This window comes from Oncorhynchus mykiss, chromosome 4 (assembly GCF_013265735.2).
Source record: "Oncorhynchus mykiss isolate Arlee chromosome 4, USDA_OmykA_1.1, whole genome shotgun sequence".
Classification (NCBI taxonomy): Eukaryota; Metazoa; Chordata; class Actinopteri; order Salmoniformes; family Salmonidae; genus Oncorhynchus; species Oncorhynchus mykiss.
Window position 1 is genome coordinate 28,028,349 of NC_048568.1, and position 15,675 is coordinate 28,044,023.

The 15,675-nt window shown below is 41.9% G+C and overlaps 1 protein-coding gene across 3 annotated transcripts in view; it reads right to left on the reverse strand.

Annotated features, from left to right (window-relative positions):
* LOC110522439 (kelch-like protein 29) overlaps positions 1-15,675 on the reverse strand; it is a 383,495-nt gene that overhangs the window by 65,644 nt on the left and 302,176 nt on the right. For all 3 annotated transcript variants that reach the window (XM_036976046.1, XM_036976047.1, XM_036976048.1), the window contains 4 exons: positions 11,712-11,850; positions 5,429-5,625; positions 1,848-1,960; positions 1,494-1,640 (listed from right to left, as the gene is read on the reverse strand). In XM_036976046.1, coding sequence (XP_036831941.1) covers positions 1,494-1,640; positions 1,848-1,960; positions 5,429-5,625; positions 11,712-11,850 — 596 coding nt within the window. The remainder of the gene's footprint in view (positions 1-1,493; positions 1,641-1,847; positions 1,961-5,428; positions 5,626-11,711; positions 11,851-15,675) is intronic.

Here is a 15,675-nt window from a genome sequence, read left to right on the forward strand (position 1 = left end):
GGTCTTCCATCCACCACTTTAGAAAATACTTCCTTGTAAAAACTCTGTAGAAGGTTTTACAATGGTTTTATCATGTGAAACGTCAAGTCCTAAGAGACAGTTTCAGTCTAAACACTTTTTTGATAATTTAACCTAAAGTGCCTCTCAGAACTGCCTTTCTATGGCCAACACAGACATTAATGTCTATAGTAGCAGGCACCATTATAAAGTCTAACTCAATTTATGGAAGTAGTTACTACTGGCATTGAATCTGGCAAATACAAAGACTGTCTATAGTAGTTGAGACCATTACAACGACCATTCAATCTTATGAGAGGGTGTTATTCTGACTGAGTGACGGTCCCAGTGATGAACTGTTTTAACACAACTCATCTCAACTCCCTTGTTAAACAGCAGTCAAGGCTGCTTTATGCGTGGTCTTTTAGCATACATTCTGAATGGTAAACTATTCCCTATATAGTGCACAACTGTTGACCAGAGCCCTATGGGTCCTGGTCAAAACTACTACACAAATAGGGAATGGGGTGCACTAAATAGGGCACAAGGTGCCATTTTGGATGCAGCCTTGGTATTGGATCCATAAATGGTCTGTATCCTGTGGTGATATCTTCTTCCATATTCATGGAGGTTGGTTAGTCAATGTATTGACCATGAAACGCATCGACCACCAGTCTCATTTGATGAAGTGTGACGTAGTGGAATATGACAATCCCATTTCATTATCATTTCTTAGAAAGACAGACCAAGACCCCAATTCAAAAAGCTGCAGATGAACAGAAGCTGCCAGAACAGTGTGTCCCAGTCAAGAATGTTCATACTGTATCACAGTGCATTTAAACCGACAGCAAGCCAAATTCCATCTTGCGGACATTGTCGTCATTGGACATTATGAGAACAATACTATTAAAACCTAACAACCAGTCTGCATGATATTACAGGTGTTTCATTTATTCAGATGCAGGGCAGAGAAGTGTGACAGTACGTAGGGGAAGGTAGAGAGAGAAGGGTACTGTATATGCTTGTTAGTGTGTCTAGAGGAGGAAGTGGGTGATCCATATTAAATATAGCTTAAGTGACTTAATATAGACTAGAGGCAGGTGGTAGTAGGCCTGCTGGGAACATACATACTGTGTCTCTACACACCAAGCTTTTTACTTTAGTTCTCCTTTTAGGAGCTCCAGTCAAAGACAGGAGGAATTGTGGTGTAGAAAACAGATACAAAGATGAGATGTGATGAGCAATATAATGAAACCAGGACATACTGTATGGGGTAATGGTTGGTGAGTATGCGTAATGATACTGTAGACAGATGGTGTCAGAACAGCATTAAGTCTTGATTAACCAGGTTAGATCAGAGGGCGATATGGCACTCCCACAACAAACCAGACCATACAGTCCAGGACCCATAAACGCTGAATGAACATGTTGAAAATGGACCAGTAAAAATGTAATCACTCCAACCTCCTAGCCACTAGCACCCCACCCCGCCTTACCTGAACTCTGGCGGTGGGGTCTTGTTTGATCCACTTGATGGCGGTCTCATAGACCAGTTCCTCAGCCTTGGTGGTGAGGCTGTCATTAGAGAGGTAGGCCACTAGGTCCTCCTTAGACACACACAGAATCTCCTCCTGCCCCGCCACCTAGTGCACAATGAAGGGTTGACACTTCATTGGGATGAAAATCCTGGAGTACATGCACTGTTCTTAATCATGTGCGACAGGTGTTATGGTAGACTGGGATGGCATAGCAGGGATTAGTACCTCAGGTAAAGACTTTTCTCACAGATACATAGTGTGATATGTCATTTTTGGGTTTAAAAATGAAATCCAGTCATTAAATCCACCTACCTCAGGGAAGTTCTGCAGTGCAAAAGCTTTGGCCATGTTGTGGAGCTCTGTACATCGCATAGCTTCAGCCATGGCCAGCACACCTAGACAGTTCCCCACTGTTAGCTGTTTCTCTGCAGAGAGTGAGAGGGAGTGTGAGAGAGAGCAAGAGGGAAATGGGAAGGAAAAATAGGAGAAAGAGAGGAATAAGGGAGTTATTCACATCCATAAAAAAAACTGTCTGGAAAGAGAGGTAGAAAGCAGGGAGAGAGCTGTGGTCTATCTGTGTGTTTATCTGGGCCTGGAGAGAGACTGTCAGAGCTGAAACAGCTCCAGGGACAAACAACAAGGGGAATCAATCGTTAGGAGCCTACTGAGCACAGTCAGGCGGGGGTGTGGAACGGCATAGCAGGGATTAGTACTGCAGGTTTGTCTGTGTGTGTGTGTGTGTGCTGCCTATACAAACATCACCAGGAAAGGTAACGGAGCCACAACAATTCAAAGAACAGACTGAATATCTAATCAAAACAGGGTTTGTATGACATCAAACTGTTATTAAACTCTGAAGTTAACTCCGTGTTGAAGCTGAATAGGAAAACAAAGCATTTGACACTAATAACTGTAGTCTGTTGTGGTGTGGTTGAACAGATGTGTTTTCACCTTGAGAAGGGTCTGACGGGAGAACGTGTAGTAATAAGAGACGGATCAATAACTTTAGAGGCCTCTCTGTATACCTAATCAATATCAAACCAGGTTGAAATGTGTTTAGGATTCTTCTTTACTTTGATCTTAATTGATTCCACAGGTACCGTTCATTTAGGTTCATTTGTGTGGGTGTGAGGAGAGTCCCTGCAGAATCCATATGGCGTTCACGATGTGTGTGTGCGCGTGTGTGTGTGTGTGTGTGTGTGTGTGTGTGTGTGTGTGCCATATCTCAAACTTTTGCAGACATAATGAATAGAGGAGTTTTATTCCAGGCTCTGGAAGGTCCAATTAGCTGATCGCTGTAAATCCACACAAACATTGAAGGTTGAACTCGTAGACAGAATTACAAGAATTGATTTTATGGCTTTCAGTGATTTCCAAATTACCCTGCACAACATAGCGTCTGTTCGCACTAACTGCCATGATGAATGGTCTTGTAACTTCTATTGTGCTCTTGCTCCATCTCCATGTAATTACTTTGTAGATGCGTTGTACAACTTTACACATTGCATTGTTGGATCAGTTTTCTAATTCTTGATGTCCTAATATTTGGGCAAATAATACGATGTGCAACATAGGTTACCCAGGTGTACTGAAATGTGTTTTTTGGTATTTTTGTCACACTCAAAAATCTGATCAACTCACTGCACCATGGCCAAACTTGGCCAAGTTCATTTATCTTCAGTACATTTGTTAAGAACTTGGATATCCTTGACATAATAGCAATTTCTTTGTTCCAAGGTTATACATTGCACCAGTACAATGTCATAAAGTGCACTTGAGCGTTGAAATTCTTGCTGTATTGAAAAGCGCTATACAAATCAAATCTATTATTATTACTATGTCTCAGTTCTAACACTCAAATGTCATGAATTATATTCAGGCAGGGCAGGAAAGTCTGACCTACTGATGGTGATGAAGTCTGACTATACTATAAATGGTTTCCCTGTTTTTAACAAGTCCATATCGTCGGGACGAAACAAGAAAAACAGATCAATATTTATTTTCACTGTCTTTTCCCTCTCCTTTACAGCTCTGACCTTTTTCATCTCATATCCAGACATCATATCCCTGCCTTGCCTTACAGCTCTCCCCACCAATCTCTATTAAATGGTAAGTATAAGCTGACATTTACAATTTCCCAGTCCCTTGACCTCCTAAACCCATGACTACGCATTTGCTCCTCAGTTGACCCATGGGCTCGCCACCCCCCCAACCTTTCAAACACCCCTCCTCTCACCGCTTTTACCCAGAGCTGTATCCTCATCTCTGCCTTGGTATCGATTGGCCTAGAGCATCTGTGGGATTTGACATTTTACTGACAATTGTTCCCTGACCTTTTTATGAATCTGTCCTGGCGCCTCCTAAACCCTGAGGGCCGAGATGAGAGGTGGAGAGGGAGTGAGATAGGGGGCTTATTCAGACATTTTTTTTAAAAACATACCAATAATTCTATCTGGCGATGTTGATATGATCCCCCTTTCAAACAGTCCCATTTGTTGTGCGTCGCCAGCACCATCAAGGTCTAAATTCCTCCAACAGAATGCACTGTGTTCATTTCTTCATTCTCACAACTGTAAGTTAGCCATTTTTATATCGCCAGACTTGTAAATAATTAGCTATTAGTGTGTTATTTCCCTGTTAAAATGAATAAAACATTGGCTACAATTAAACTCAAAACTTTATCAGATATGTTCTGATAAATATAAGCAATGTAAATATGAGCATTGTAATTATAAACATAGTCTAGAAACTTGCTTTTAGTTGCCTCGCTTGCTAGATTTTCTAAACGGGTGTTTTTTCTTTGGTGCAGAAAATAAATGGTTGCTATAGGTAACGTTGCTATTCTATTCTTGCTATTCACACGCTTCATATGCACAAAAACTTGTTTCTCTAAAATGTTTGTTTACCTTCCTGTTAGCGAGCATTTCTCCTTTGCCAAGATAATTTATCCACCTGATGTGTGGCATATCAAGAAGCTGATTAAACAGCATGATCATTACACAGGTGCACTTTGTGCCGCAGGCAATAAAAGGCCACTAACATGTGCAGTTTTATCACACAATGCTACAGATGTCTCAAGTTGAGGGAGCGTGCAATTGGCATGCTGACTGCAGGAATGTCCACCAGAGCTGTTGCCAGAGAATTTAATGTTCATTTTTCTACCATAAGGTGCCTCCAATGTGGTTTTAGAAATTTTGACAGTACATCCAACCGGCCTCACAACCGCAGACCACAAGTAACTACGCCAGCCCAGGACCTCCACATCCGGCTTCTTCACCTGTGGGATCGTCTGAGTAGGGCGAGGGTGGGTGCTGAGGAGTATTTATGTCTGAGTAGGACGAGGGTGGGTGCTGAGGAGTATTTATGTCTGTGGGGAAAAACTCATTCTGATTCACTGGGCCTGGCTCCCCATGCATGGCTGCATCCCTGCCCAGTCCATAGATAAGGCCTAATGCATTTCAATTGACTGGTTTCCTTATATGAACTGTAACTCAGAAAAATCTTTGAAATTGTTGCACATTGCATTTATACTTTTCTGAATGACAAGAACAAGTTGCATGCTGGACGAAAATAGAGTGATCATGATTTAATGCGTGCCAAAGCCGGCAAGAAGAAAGGTGATGTTGACACAGACATAAGCGACAACTATCGAGAAAATACAGAAAAGATCACTAGGTCCAGAGGCAAAAATAGACCTTTCGGATATAAAAGGAACAAGGTATTAAAAGGTAGAAGAACGGCCAAGCGCTGGGTGTTAGAAACAAACTATTTTACTCCGGTGGAAACTTTGGACACCTGACAGAAAGGGTCTGAGGGACCATGAGCCAAAGACGGAAAGGCAGGTTTAGTATGATGAGACACACACACACACACCCTGTGCCATAGCTACATACCTAGGAAGGACACACAGACTCTGCAGAAGGTGTTGAATTGGAACTTGTTGGCAGCTTCTAGCAGTGTCCTGGCGTTAGCGGAGTCTATGACCAGAGAACCTGTGTAGACAAACTCCAGCAGCAGCTCCAACACATCAGCTCCAATGTCATTCATCCGCAGCTCTAGCATCTCCCCGCTCCTCGTCTCCCCTGACGACCTGACCAACCAACCACGGTAGAGACAGGAGTTAGACATCGAAGAGATGCGCACACACCTAGGACTAGGGCTACACACACACACACACACACACACAAGCACACACACACACACACAACCTGCATCAATAGAATAGGGAAAAATAACAGAATCAATACAACACGATAGAATACAGTAGAAATGGGGAAGGTAGAGATTCTGTTTGTTCTTGTTTTTACAGTAAGCCACTAGGGTTTGTAACAGTACATAGTTAGGGTTGTGCTCCATCTGAAACAAAAGCACAAGTGATTGGTGTCTTTATCAAGGCAAATTAATATCCAAAAGGCATGCTTTGACATGTGTTCAGGTATGCATAGATATTAAGGACATGCATACAGGATAGTGGGAGACAGAAGACAGAGGGGAGGAGCTTATAAAACCACACAGAAGATCCCTAGGTATGTTAGAACAGTGTTGAAACAGACTGCTAACGGATGATCTCAAGCTATGTTAGCTGTGGTATGTTTGAAAGCTAGCCAACTGTTGCACCCAATACTACTACTCTGTATTGCTATCCTGTGTGTTGTATATCAGAACTACATGCTGAGGTGCTGGGTGGCTTGTATGGGCATTGCAACAGAATGGGATATCTGTGATTAGTTGAAGTTCTGGAACTTTCCGGGGGTTTAAAGAAGCGTTAAGTAACGCATCAAAACCCACGTTTAATGTCCCATGTGCACAACAATCTAGTCACGGGTAAAATAAACAGATCCAATGCCCCAAAATAAAGTGAGATATTGTGTCCCTCCCCCGAGAGCTGTGGACAAACAATATGACAACTACCAAGGATTGAGATGGATGGGGTGTGTTCTCCTGCTGGTCACACTGCATAATGCTCTGTGTCTGTTTCAAGTGTTAATGTCTCCTACTGGGTTGGTGAGAGACTCAAAGAGAAGCCTTTACAGAGCATACACTCAGTCATAGTGGTTGATGCGAGATGCAGACAGACGGACACACAGACGGACATATGGGCAGAATGGTTAGAGTGAAGAGGAAAGAGGGAGAGAGCGAGGATGGAAGAGTGTTGGTTCTTCCACAGGGACCAGCAGCCATCCTTCAGAGGGGGTTTGAGGGGGGGGGGGGGGGGGGGGGGGGGTCCATGTTCCATGACTGTTCCTGGGTCTTTTAAATAAGAGATTCCTCCCCGCCCCCCCCCCCCCCCATCACCACCACACCTAAACCCAAAGCCTCTGCCCCCAGCTCGCTGCCACATTCACCAGTATCCTGTATATGAACGTAGTAGACATTAGTGGTCATTGAGCCATCTTAGGAGGTGAGAGAAGGGGAGAAGGACAACGCAAAAAATAAATAAGACAGTGGGGATCGGTCTCTGCATGGACGGACATAGTGAGGCTGGAAAGACCAAGACAGTTATATATCAAAACATTATTTTTTTCTCCTGTAAAGCAAAAAAACATAGTATTATGTTATTACTTTCCCGCCCTACGCTGCGGCAGTATTAAAACTGGAAAAAAGGGGGAGATCGGGGGTGCAGTCCAGGGTTAAGCAACGGAGGGTAAGAAAAGGGAAATAAAGACAAATGAAAGAAAACAGCATGCTCATCAACCATGTCAATGTGAATCGGATCAAGTGGCAATTTGTTTTGTCTGACTGTTTTTGTTATAGAATGCGCTTTCTGCTTCTCTCAAAGCGGTGGTTGTTTATACTGCTGCATCTGACTGCAGACTTGACTTTATGTAAAAGTGGGAGAGGGAAGAAAAAAAAGAGCGATAAGGAGAAATTGAGAGAGGAATCGGTTTACGAAAAAGTCTCAGAGGAAAAGCACTACCAATGAGTGTCACAGCTAGTAGCCGGTGGGCTCTGAGGTTCAGAATCATATCCTGAGCTGGGGACACGCTATTTTTGGTCTTAAAAGCAAAACATTGAGGGAGTAAATGCTGCTGTATGAGAGAATAAAATGTACAATTTTAATAGGGGGCCTATAATGATTGCCACTGCTTCTATAGAGCCATAGGATGGGGAGGAAAATAGCTTTGTTCAGACAGGTCAACACTGAGCTGCTGATCTGAGGAGCCATCATACGTTTCTAGGATTGATTACGCTATCCACTGCTGTGACCATATGGTTTACAGTGATTCAAAGCAGCACACATTAGTGCACCCAGCAGGCAAAGCTGGTTAGAATGAAGTCATTCTGCTTTTGAACTGGTTGAAATGACATTGTTTCAACGCATTTCGGTTTTTCCTGCTAATGCATACTGTCTATCTGACACAGGACAGTAGTAGGGGAACAGTAAGAGCTCACTAGAATCTCAGCTGGAGGATTCTACCACCCAGAGAGCGTGTTGACAAAGACTAGAAGTTTCAGTTCCGCTCTCTCTTCTTAAAGTGGTAGACTCTGGCCTGGTTGAGTCGGAAACATATGAAAACAGAAGAGAAAAAGGGCAACAAATGGAACAAAGCTCTGATGTGTCAGAGTGTGTGTGCTTTTACATTAGGCCCTGCCACCGAGCTGCACCAGTTGCATTGTGCCCATAGTTTAAGGGTGTACAGAGCATACTCATTGAAACTTCAGAGGGGGAAAATTGAATTACTGGGGGTCTTTCTGGGCTGAACAGCAGGAGCCTATAATGCAGTGAAATTCAAAGTCTTTCAGCAGGGACCCCATTTTTTCCAATATTTATTTGAGGGCGCATGCAATTGGCATGCTGATTGCAGAATTTCCACCAGAGCTGTTGTCAGATAATTTAATGTTAATTTCTCTACCATAAGCCGCCTCCAATGTTTTATAGAATATGGCGGTACTTCCAACTGGTCTCACAACCACGCCAGCCCAGGACCTCCACATCTGGCTTCTTCACCTGCGGTATCGTTTGAGACCAGCCACCTAGACAGCTGATGAAACTGAGGAGTATCTCTGTCTGTAATAAAGCCATCTTATTGGAAAACTCATTCTGATTGGCTGGGACAGGTTCCCAAGTGGGTGGGCATATGCCCAGTCATGTGAAAACCATAGATTAGGGCCTAATGAATTTATTTCAATTGAATGATTTCCTTATATTCACTGTAACTCGGTAAAAATGTTGTGTTTATATTTTTGTTCAGTATATATTGTCCCATATGATAATTTGTGCTCTTAATGTTTTTTTATTTTTTTTTTTAATTTGAGACTCCACCGCAGTTTCCCCATCGACCCCGACTTTGAAGACCACTGCTTTAAAGGGGGGGGTGATAGGTTTTGGTGGGCGAGTGCCAGACGTGCGTTCATATTTTGGAGCTGTATTACCTCGAGGTAGCAGGGTCAGTACATCAACTCTGCATACTTCAGACAGAGGGAGGTGAAAGTTCCTTTAAAATTATAGGGTGGGAAATGCAGCATAACAATTTTTTTTTAAATGATTTACAGCAAATTAATGAGATTGCGGGTATCAGCAGTTAAACTGGATGGACATTTTTAACATCTGAAGTTTAATCATTTGGTGATAATCATTCATTGCTACTCATCTAAATTCCCTGATCCTGTCAGGGAACTGATTATAAATTAGCTTTTTATAACATGAAATATCAAAACCATTCTAAATATTATGAATCTATATATTTTTTTTAAACTTAAAAGGAAATAGCTCAGGTATGATATAGAAAACGGATTTCTCACTCACTACCTGTTGATTAAATGATTCGACTATAAATCACATATATATTTTAAAACCATTTTCTAAAGCCATGGTGCTTTATTGCTTTTCAATTTACTAATCTACTGCTTAACAGTAAACAACCTAATAAATGAAAATGACTTTCGTGCATGTAAACAAGATTTTGCATCATTACTTTTCTACTTCTCTGAGACTAATTTCTTGTCTGTGTGTTTAAGGTCAGCGTAAATAAGCAGCGACATGCACTCTCACTCGCTCACCCTCTGATATTCCATCTACTCTGAATAATGGCTGGCTGCCTGGAGAACACCCAAGTGTTATAGGCCTGCACCCCTCTCTCTCACACACACAGTGGCAGTTATGAGACACTGATAGAGAGTTACGACAACAGTGAATACCTCTGCACAGTGGGGCTCGTGGGCAGCACAGTGTAGATGGTGTCTCTCATTCAACCGCAAAGATTTGGATGGGGTGCAGGGCATGTGTGGCATCAGCATAATACCACACACTCTGGAGAGTGACCTGAATGGCACAGAGGCTGTAACTAAATGAGAGGACCGTCAGCTGGGATGTGCTCTTCTCTCTCCCCCGCTCTGCTTCAACCAACCCAGTGACACCCGACAGCACAACCCCTCAGACGGCCAGGGTTAAAACAGCACGTCTCAACCCCTCAGACGGCCAGGGTTAAAACAGCACGTCTCAACCCCTCAGACGGCCAGGGTTAAAACAGCACGTCTCAACCCCTCAGACGGCCAGGGTTAAAACAGCACGTCTCAACCCCTCAGACGGCCAGGGTTAAAACAGCATATCAGTGTTGTGTTCTCCAGTAAACATGGCAATAAAACCGTGAGGTGTCACTTGCCTTATAAAGTCAACGGTAGTTATTGACTTTTACTAAACATACCATGATAAATTATTTGAACTTTGTCAAAAAGGTTGACAACCTATACGGTTCATACTTAGACGATTATGCAACTTAAACTATCATTAATTAGTATAACACATACATGTAATATATTCCACTAACTGTAAGGTTAAATTAGAACATTCTATGTTTGATTTAATCTAGATGAGAACGGCCTGCGTTGATGACAAATTATGGTCCTTTTACAATGAATTATCCACTTAATGAGAATTTGCTTTGTCGGGCAGCCACATTTAACCAGTACAATATCAGAGTGTAGCCAGAAAGGCAGGCAGGCAGATGAACGTAACCTGATGCGTCTTTCTGGGGACCCTGTGTGAGGTTGGGAACGGGCTGCTGTTCACTATTCTCAGTACACATCCCCATTGAGCAGGAACAAACGTGTGTGTGTGTGTGTGTGTGTGTTGTGCATGCTGGTGTGATTGACACACAAAGCATCTCCTGGCTGGCTCACTAGATGGATGGCTCACCTCTGTCTGATAAGCAGCGTTGCGCCCTCTGATGATCTCACAGGAGACAGCGTGGCTGCAGGGCAACTAGCAGGCAGCTGCCCTCAGACTTTAGACTAGATATTCCTATTGTTATGTACAGTCTCTCTCACTAGAGTTTCCATCTGTTCAGTCAGTCTTTCTTTTCTGTCTGTCTGTCTGTCTGTGAGCAGTGCACAGGAAAACAAACATGTCAAGGAGACGAGAAAACATTGATTCCGGGGCTCTGTCTGACGACAAGCACCTGCAAGGATCTGAAGACAGGGTGAGGACATTAAGAGAGGGCCTTGCCTCACTCAGCATGAAGAAAACAAACACACCACTACTCACACACACAACAACCAAGAAACACATACTAGCACCATATAGAACCAAAACAACCCAGAGACATGTGAGGGATAGAGAAATTAAGAAATACTTTGATCCACTTCAAATTAATACATTAACAGGGAATGGGGTTAACCTGTGAAAGTAATGGTTGAGTAAAGCATAGTGGTGAGAGATGTGTCTGTGCTTTGTCCTTCGCTTGCAACTCTGAAGCTTCCCCATCATTTCAATGGACTAACGGTAAACTCCCAGCCATTTGCACATAAAAGGACGTTGTCTTGAAACCACAGACAGACAGAAATAAGGTAGCTTAGAGATAAAACCCCTCCCTACTATACCACATATAAACACACTGTTGCTTTGCTATCATTTTTTAGATGTGCTTTTTAGATGTGTTAAAGCACCCCCAGTCATGGAACGTTTTCCCTGCTCATCAAACTGTAAATATGGTTAATTGTCTCTATGGGGAGGAAAATGTAAAGACTTAAGATGGAGTAACCTTTTCCATCAAATGGTTTTAGTGATACATTCATTTGGAGTGGGAGAAGGAGTGGGTGGCTGCTGGCCCTGTGATAGGAACCAAAGTCTTCACACACCTGCAACAGAGAAAGGGGGGAGGGGAAAAAAGCAAAACAAATGCGCCCTACAAAAAGAACAGAATGGATCAACAGCTGGTGGGGGAAGGGAAGGCAAACCTTTTCACCAGGTCCTTGAAATAAAGGCTGCAGGAAGCTAGAACATTTTGGTGGACTTCAAACTCTTTGCCTTCAACAATTATTTTCAGGTCTGTAAACTCTTTCGCTCTGCGCTGTTGGTTCAACTCCTTCAACATCTCTGTAGAACAAAGAAGAAACAAGACAATGCCATGTTCTGATTTAGAATAAGAATTCTCACTATTTTATACAAATATGATCATAGAAAGATGTCATGGCAACAAAATATTAAATAGAGAGACAATAGAAATGAGCAGATTATAAAAACATTATGGCCACAGCTTTCATTATATTGCAGAGAAGAGAAAATACAGTTTCATAGTAAACAATTCAGTATTATAGGCAGGGAATGTGTGCCTATGTATAATCAAATAAGCAAGCTCTGCAATTCTACAGTTGTGTACTGAGGATTGAGTGATTTTAAGCAGAACAGTCTAGAAGGTATTAGAATATACATAGTGCATGCAGCTGATAAAGGTTAGGATTAATATGAAAGACAAAACACTTGACTGCTGTTGGATTTTGTAAATTCACTTACTCTATGAATTCAACTAAAGGAACAACCAACTAAAAGAGATGTGCTTTGAAAACAAGAGACACTTGAATTAATAATGCATTATTCACCATGAGTCATTTTACCAGCAGCATCCTTCCCTGGGTACAAGTTAACCCATTGAACCTTGCTGAACTAAACACTGTCCAAGCCAGAAAAAATAAATAAATAAAAACATCTACACTTGTCTCATAAATATCACTGGGCAACACGAGAACATGGTTTAGTCAAAGGAAAGACTAGGCCTGCTGTAGAGAGAGAGAGTCAGAGCTTGTTTCTTTGTTTTAATGAGCCACCATGAGGAGCTACTGAGTGTACCAGACAGCAGGGGACCAACATCTAATATGTAACAGTGTACAGAGGGCAATCTATACTACTGTAATATGTATTCAGCAGGAAACCATCAACAGTACTGTAGCACAGGCCTGTTCAGTGTGGCTGTAATGCCCCCTAAAAAAATATATATAAAAAAAAAAAACATGCCTTAAGGCCAAAGTGGCCGTTGTGCCTTTGGGCTGAATATAATAATTATAATGTCCTTCTCCCGGCTGCCAATCACCCTGCGCCGAAGCACCTCTCACTCAGACGGCTCTCTCAATTCCTATTAGCCAATGTCAGTCACGTGATCAGGTTATTCTCACAGGCATCGCAGCTCCGAAGTAGGCTACTAGTGAACACACATCGGGGATGCAACAGCGCGCGAGTGCATATCTACTATCCCCCCATAACATAAAAGTTGACCTATTCTATTGGTCAGCTTGTCATTCTGTGCGAAAAAGAAATATGACACTGACACGATAGATCCCAAATTAATACAACCACTGCACGTAAAATAAAATGTGTTTAATAGCACTGAGGTTGATGCAGTAGATCAGAATGTTTCACTTAAAATGTTGATCAATTATTAGGCTATTTCTTCACATTAGAAGAGCAGCAATGCGACACCACAGTAGGATATCAGCACAAATATTGCAAAATGCAATTAGGGGAAAACACTGTTCTCCTAAACACACCACAAAAATATCCTTTGGAAATGTAGAAAGAGGGAATATCTAAAGATGCAACAACTAGCATGGGAAGTTAATATAACTAGGATTGTGTCGTTGGCTGCTGGACAACGAAAAAAAGTTGAGAACATGAGAAGAATGACTTGAATGGCATATGAGGAAATGTTTATAAAATAATCCCCTCAACATTCCAATGGATGGAATACAGTAAGACATGCCTCATAAAAAGACAAAAACATCCCGGCTCTCAACAATTATGTTTATGGTTAAATAGTTTTAAAATGTTGACAGCCCCCGCACAGACTGCACGGTGGGTGATGTTGAGGCGCACAACAGGCACTGGCCTCTCTCTCCTATTGGAACAAACAGTTCCTGGAGCATGACAGCATCAAGCCTTTAGACTAATATTCATTTCAATTATATTTGTCAAACATGACTGGTGTTTAGCCCATATGCGTAAGTAAAAGTATCAAAGTTTGGCAACATTTTCAGGCGCATCAGTCTGGACATGAGACTAGCCAATATGCACTTGACATGTAGGCAAATTATGTACATTTAAATACATGTTTTATTTTTAACAGAATACCTCGTGTTTAGTTAATGGCCTTGGTGCCCTGGCAGACTGGGCACCTCTTGAAGGTCAAATGGCCGTGCGCTTAAAATCACAAAATTTCAGGCCTGCTGTAGCATTAGTGTATATGCGGGACCCTGGTCAGTCCAACTGTTACTGGCTAAAGACACGTCTGTCTGGCCTTCATGTCACATCTGAGATGGACATACCCTGTGAGTAGGTGAAAATTAACCCCAACAACTGATACTGGGTCAGATATTTGTTTATCATTGTAAAAGTTAAGTTTTGTAAAAAAAGTTATTAGCGGTTAGGGTAATCTGATCCTAGATATGTGTTTAACTTCTTGATGACAGGGGGCAGTATTTTCACGTCCGGATGAAATGCATGCCCAAATTCAACTGCCTGCTACTCATCCCCAGAAGATAAGATATGCATATTATTAGTAGATTTGGATAGAAAACACTGAAGTTTCTAGAACTGTTTGAGTCATGTCTGAGTATAACAGAACTTATTTAGCAGGCGAAACCCCGAGGACAAACCACTCTGATTTCTTTTTTTGTTTGAGGTCACTCTTTTCAATGAGTTTTCATTAGAAATCTGGATTCCCATAGGACCTTCTTGCAGTTTCTATGGCTTCCACTGGATGTCAACAATCTTTAGAAATTGGTTGATTTTATTCCTTTGTACAATGAAGAAGTACGGCCATCTTGAACGAGGGTCACTTGAAGTGTACTGTTAGATACGTGACCAGAAAGCATGCTTCAGTTTGTTTTCTTCCAGTATTGAACACAGATCATCCCGTCTTCAATTTCTTCGATTATTTATATTTCAAAACACAAAGTTGTATTACAAAAGTAGTTTGAAATGTTTTGGCAAAGTTTACAGGTAACTTTTGAGATATTTTGTAGTCACGTTGCGGAAGTTGGAACCAGTGTTTTTCTGGATCAAACGCGCCAAATAAAATGGACATTTTGGATATATAATGACGGAATTAATTGAACAAAAGGACCATTTGTGATGTTTATGGGACATATCGGAGTGCCAATAGGTAAGGCATGAATTATATTTTTATTTCTGCGTTTTGTGTCGCGCCTGCAGGGTTGAAATATGGTTTCTCTCTTTGTTTACGGAGGTGCTATCTTTATATAATAGCTTCGTTTGCTTTCGCCGAAAAGCCTTTTTGAAATCTGACAAATTTGCTGGATTAACAACAAGCGTAGCTTTAATTTGCTATCTTGCATGTGTGATTTAATGAAAGTTTGATTTTTATAGTAATTTATTTGAATTTGTAGCTCTGCATTTTCCCTGGCTTTTGGCCAGGTGGGACGCTAGAGTCCCACATATCCCAGAGATATTAAGAGAAACTTCTACATCAAGTCACAAACTTCAGTTGACCGTATAAAGCTTTCAAAAGAGCATTTCATACTTCTCCAAATCTCTGCAAGGCTCCGGCAATGTCTCCTCTTCTTGCTACACTCAAATTCACAACGTGGAATCGGCAAAGCTGTCTGTTGTAATGGACCATCACGGCTCCGCAGACATGTACTGTGAATTAAACTGAACTCTGCACTGACACACCCACCCAGCCACATGATCAAAGTCTAGTCATTGACTAGTGAGCTGCTACTGTACTATCCACACTCATCATTTGTCTCAAACAGGGGAGGTGTGTGTGTGCACGCTTGTCTAATTGCATGCGTGCGCGTGCATGCTGTCTACTGGTTTATGCGCAACTTATCAGATGAGCGATTGGATCCACTGTGACAAAGTAAAGCAGTTTAGTTTGTGTTATCATAGAACACTCAGTCAGTCTAC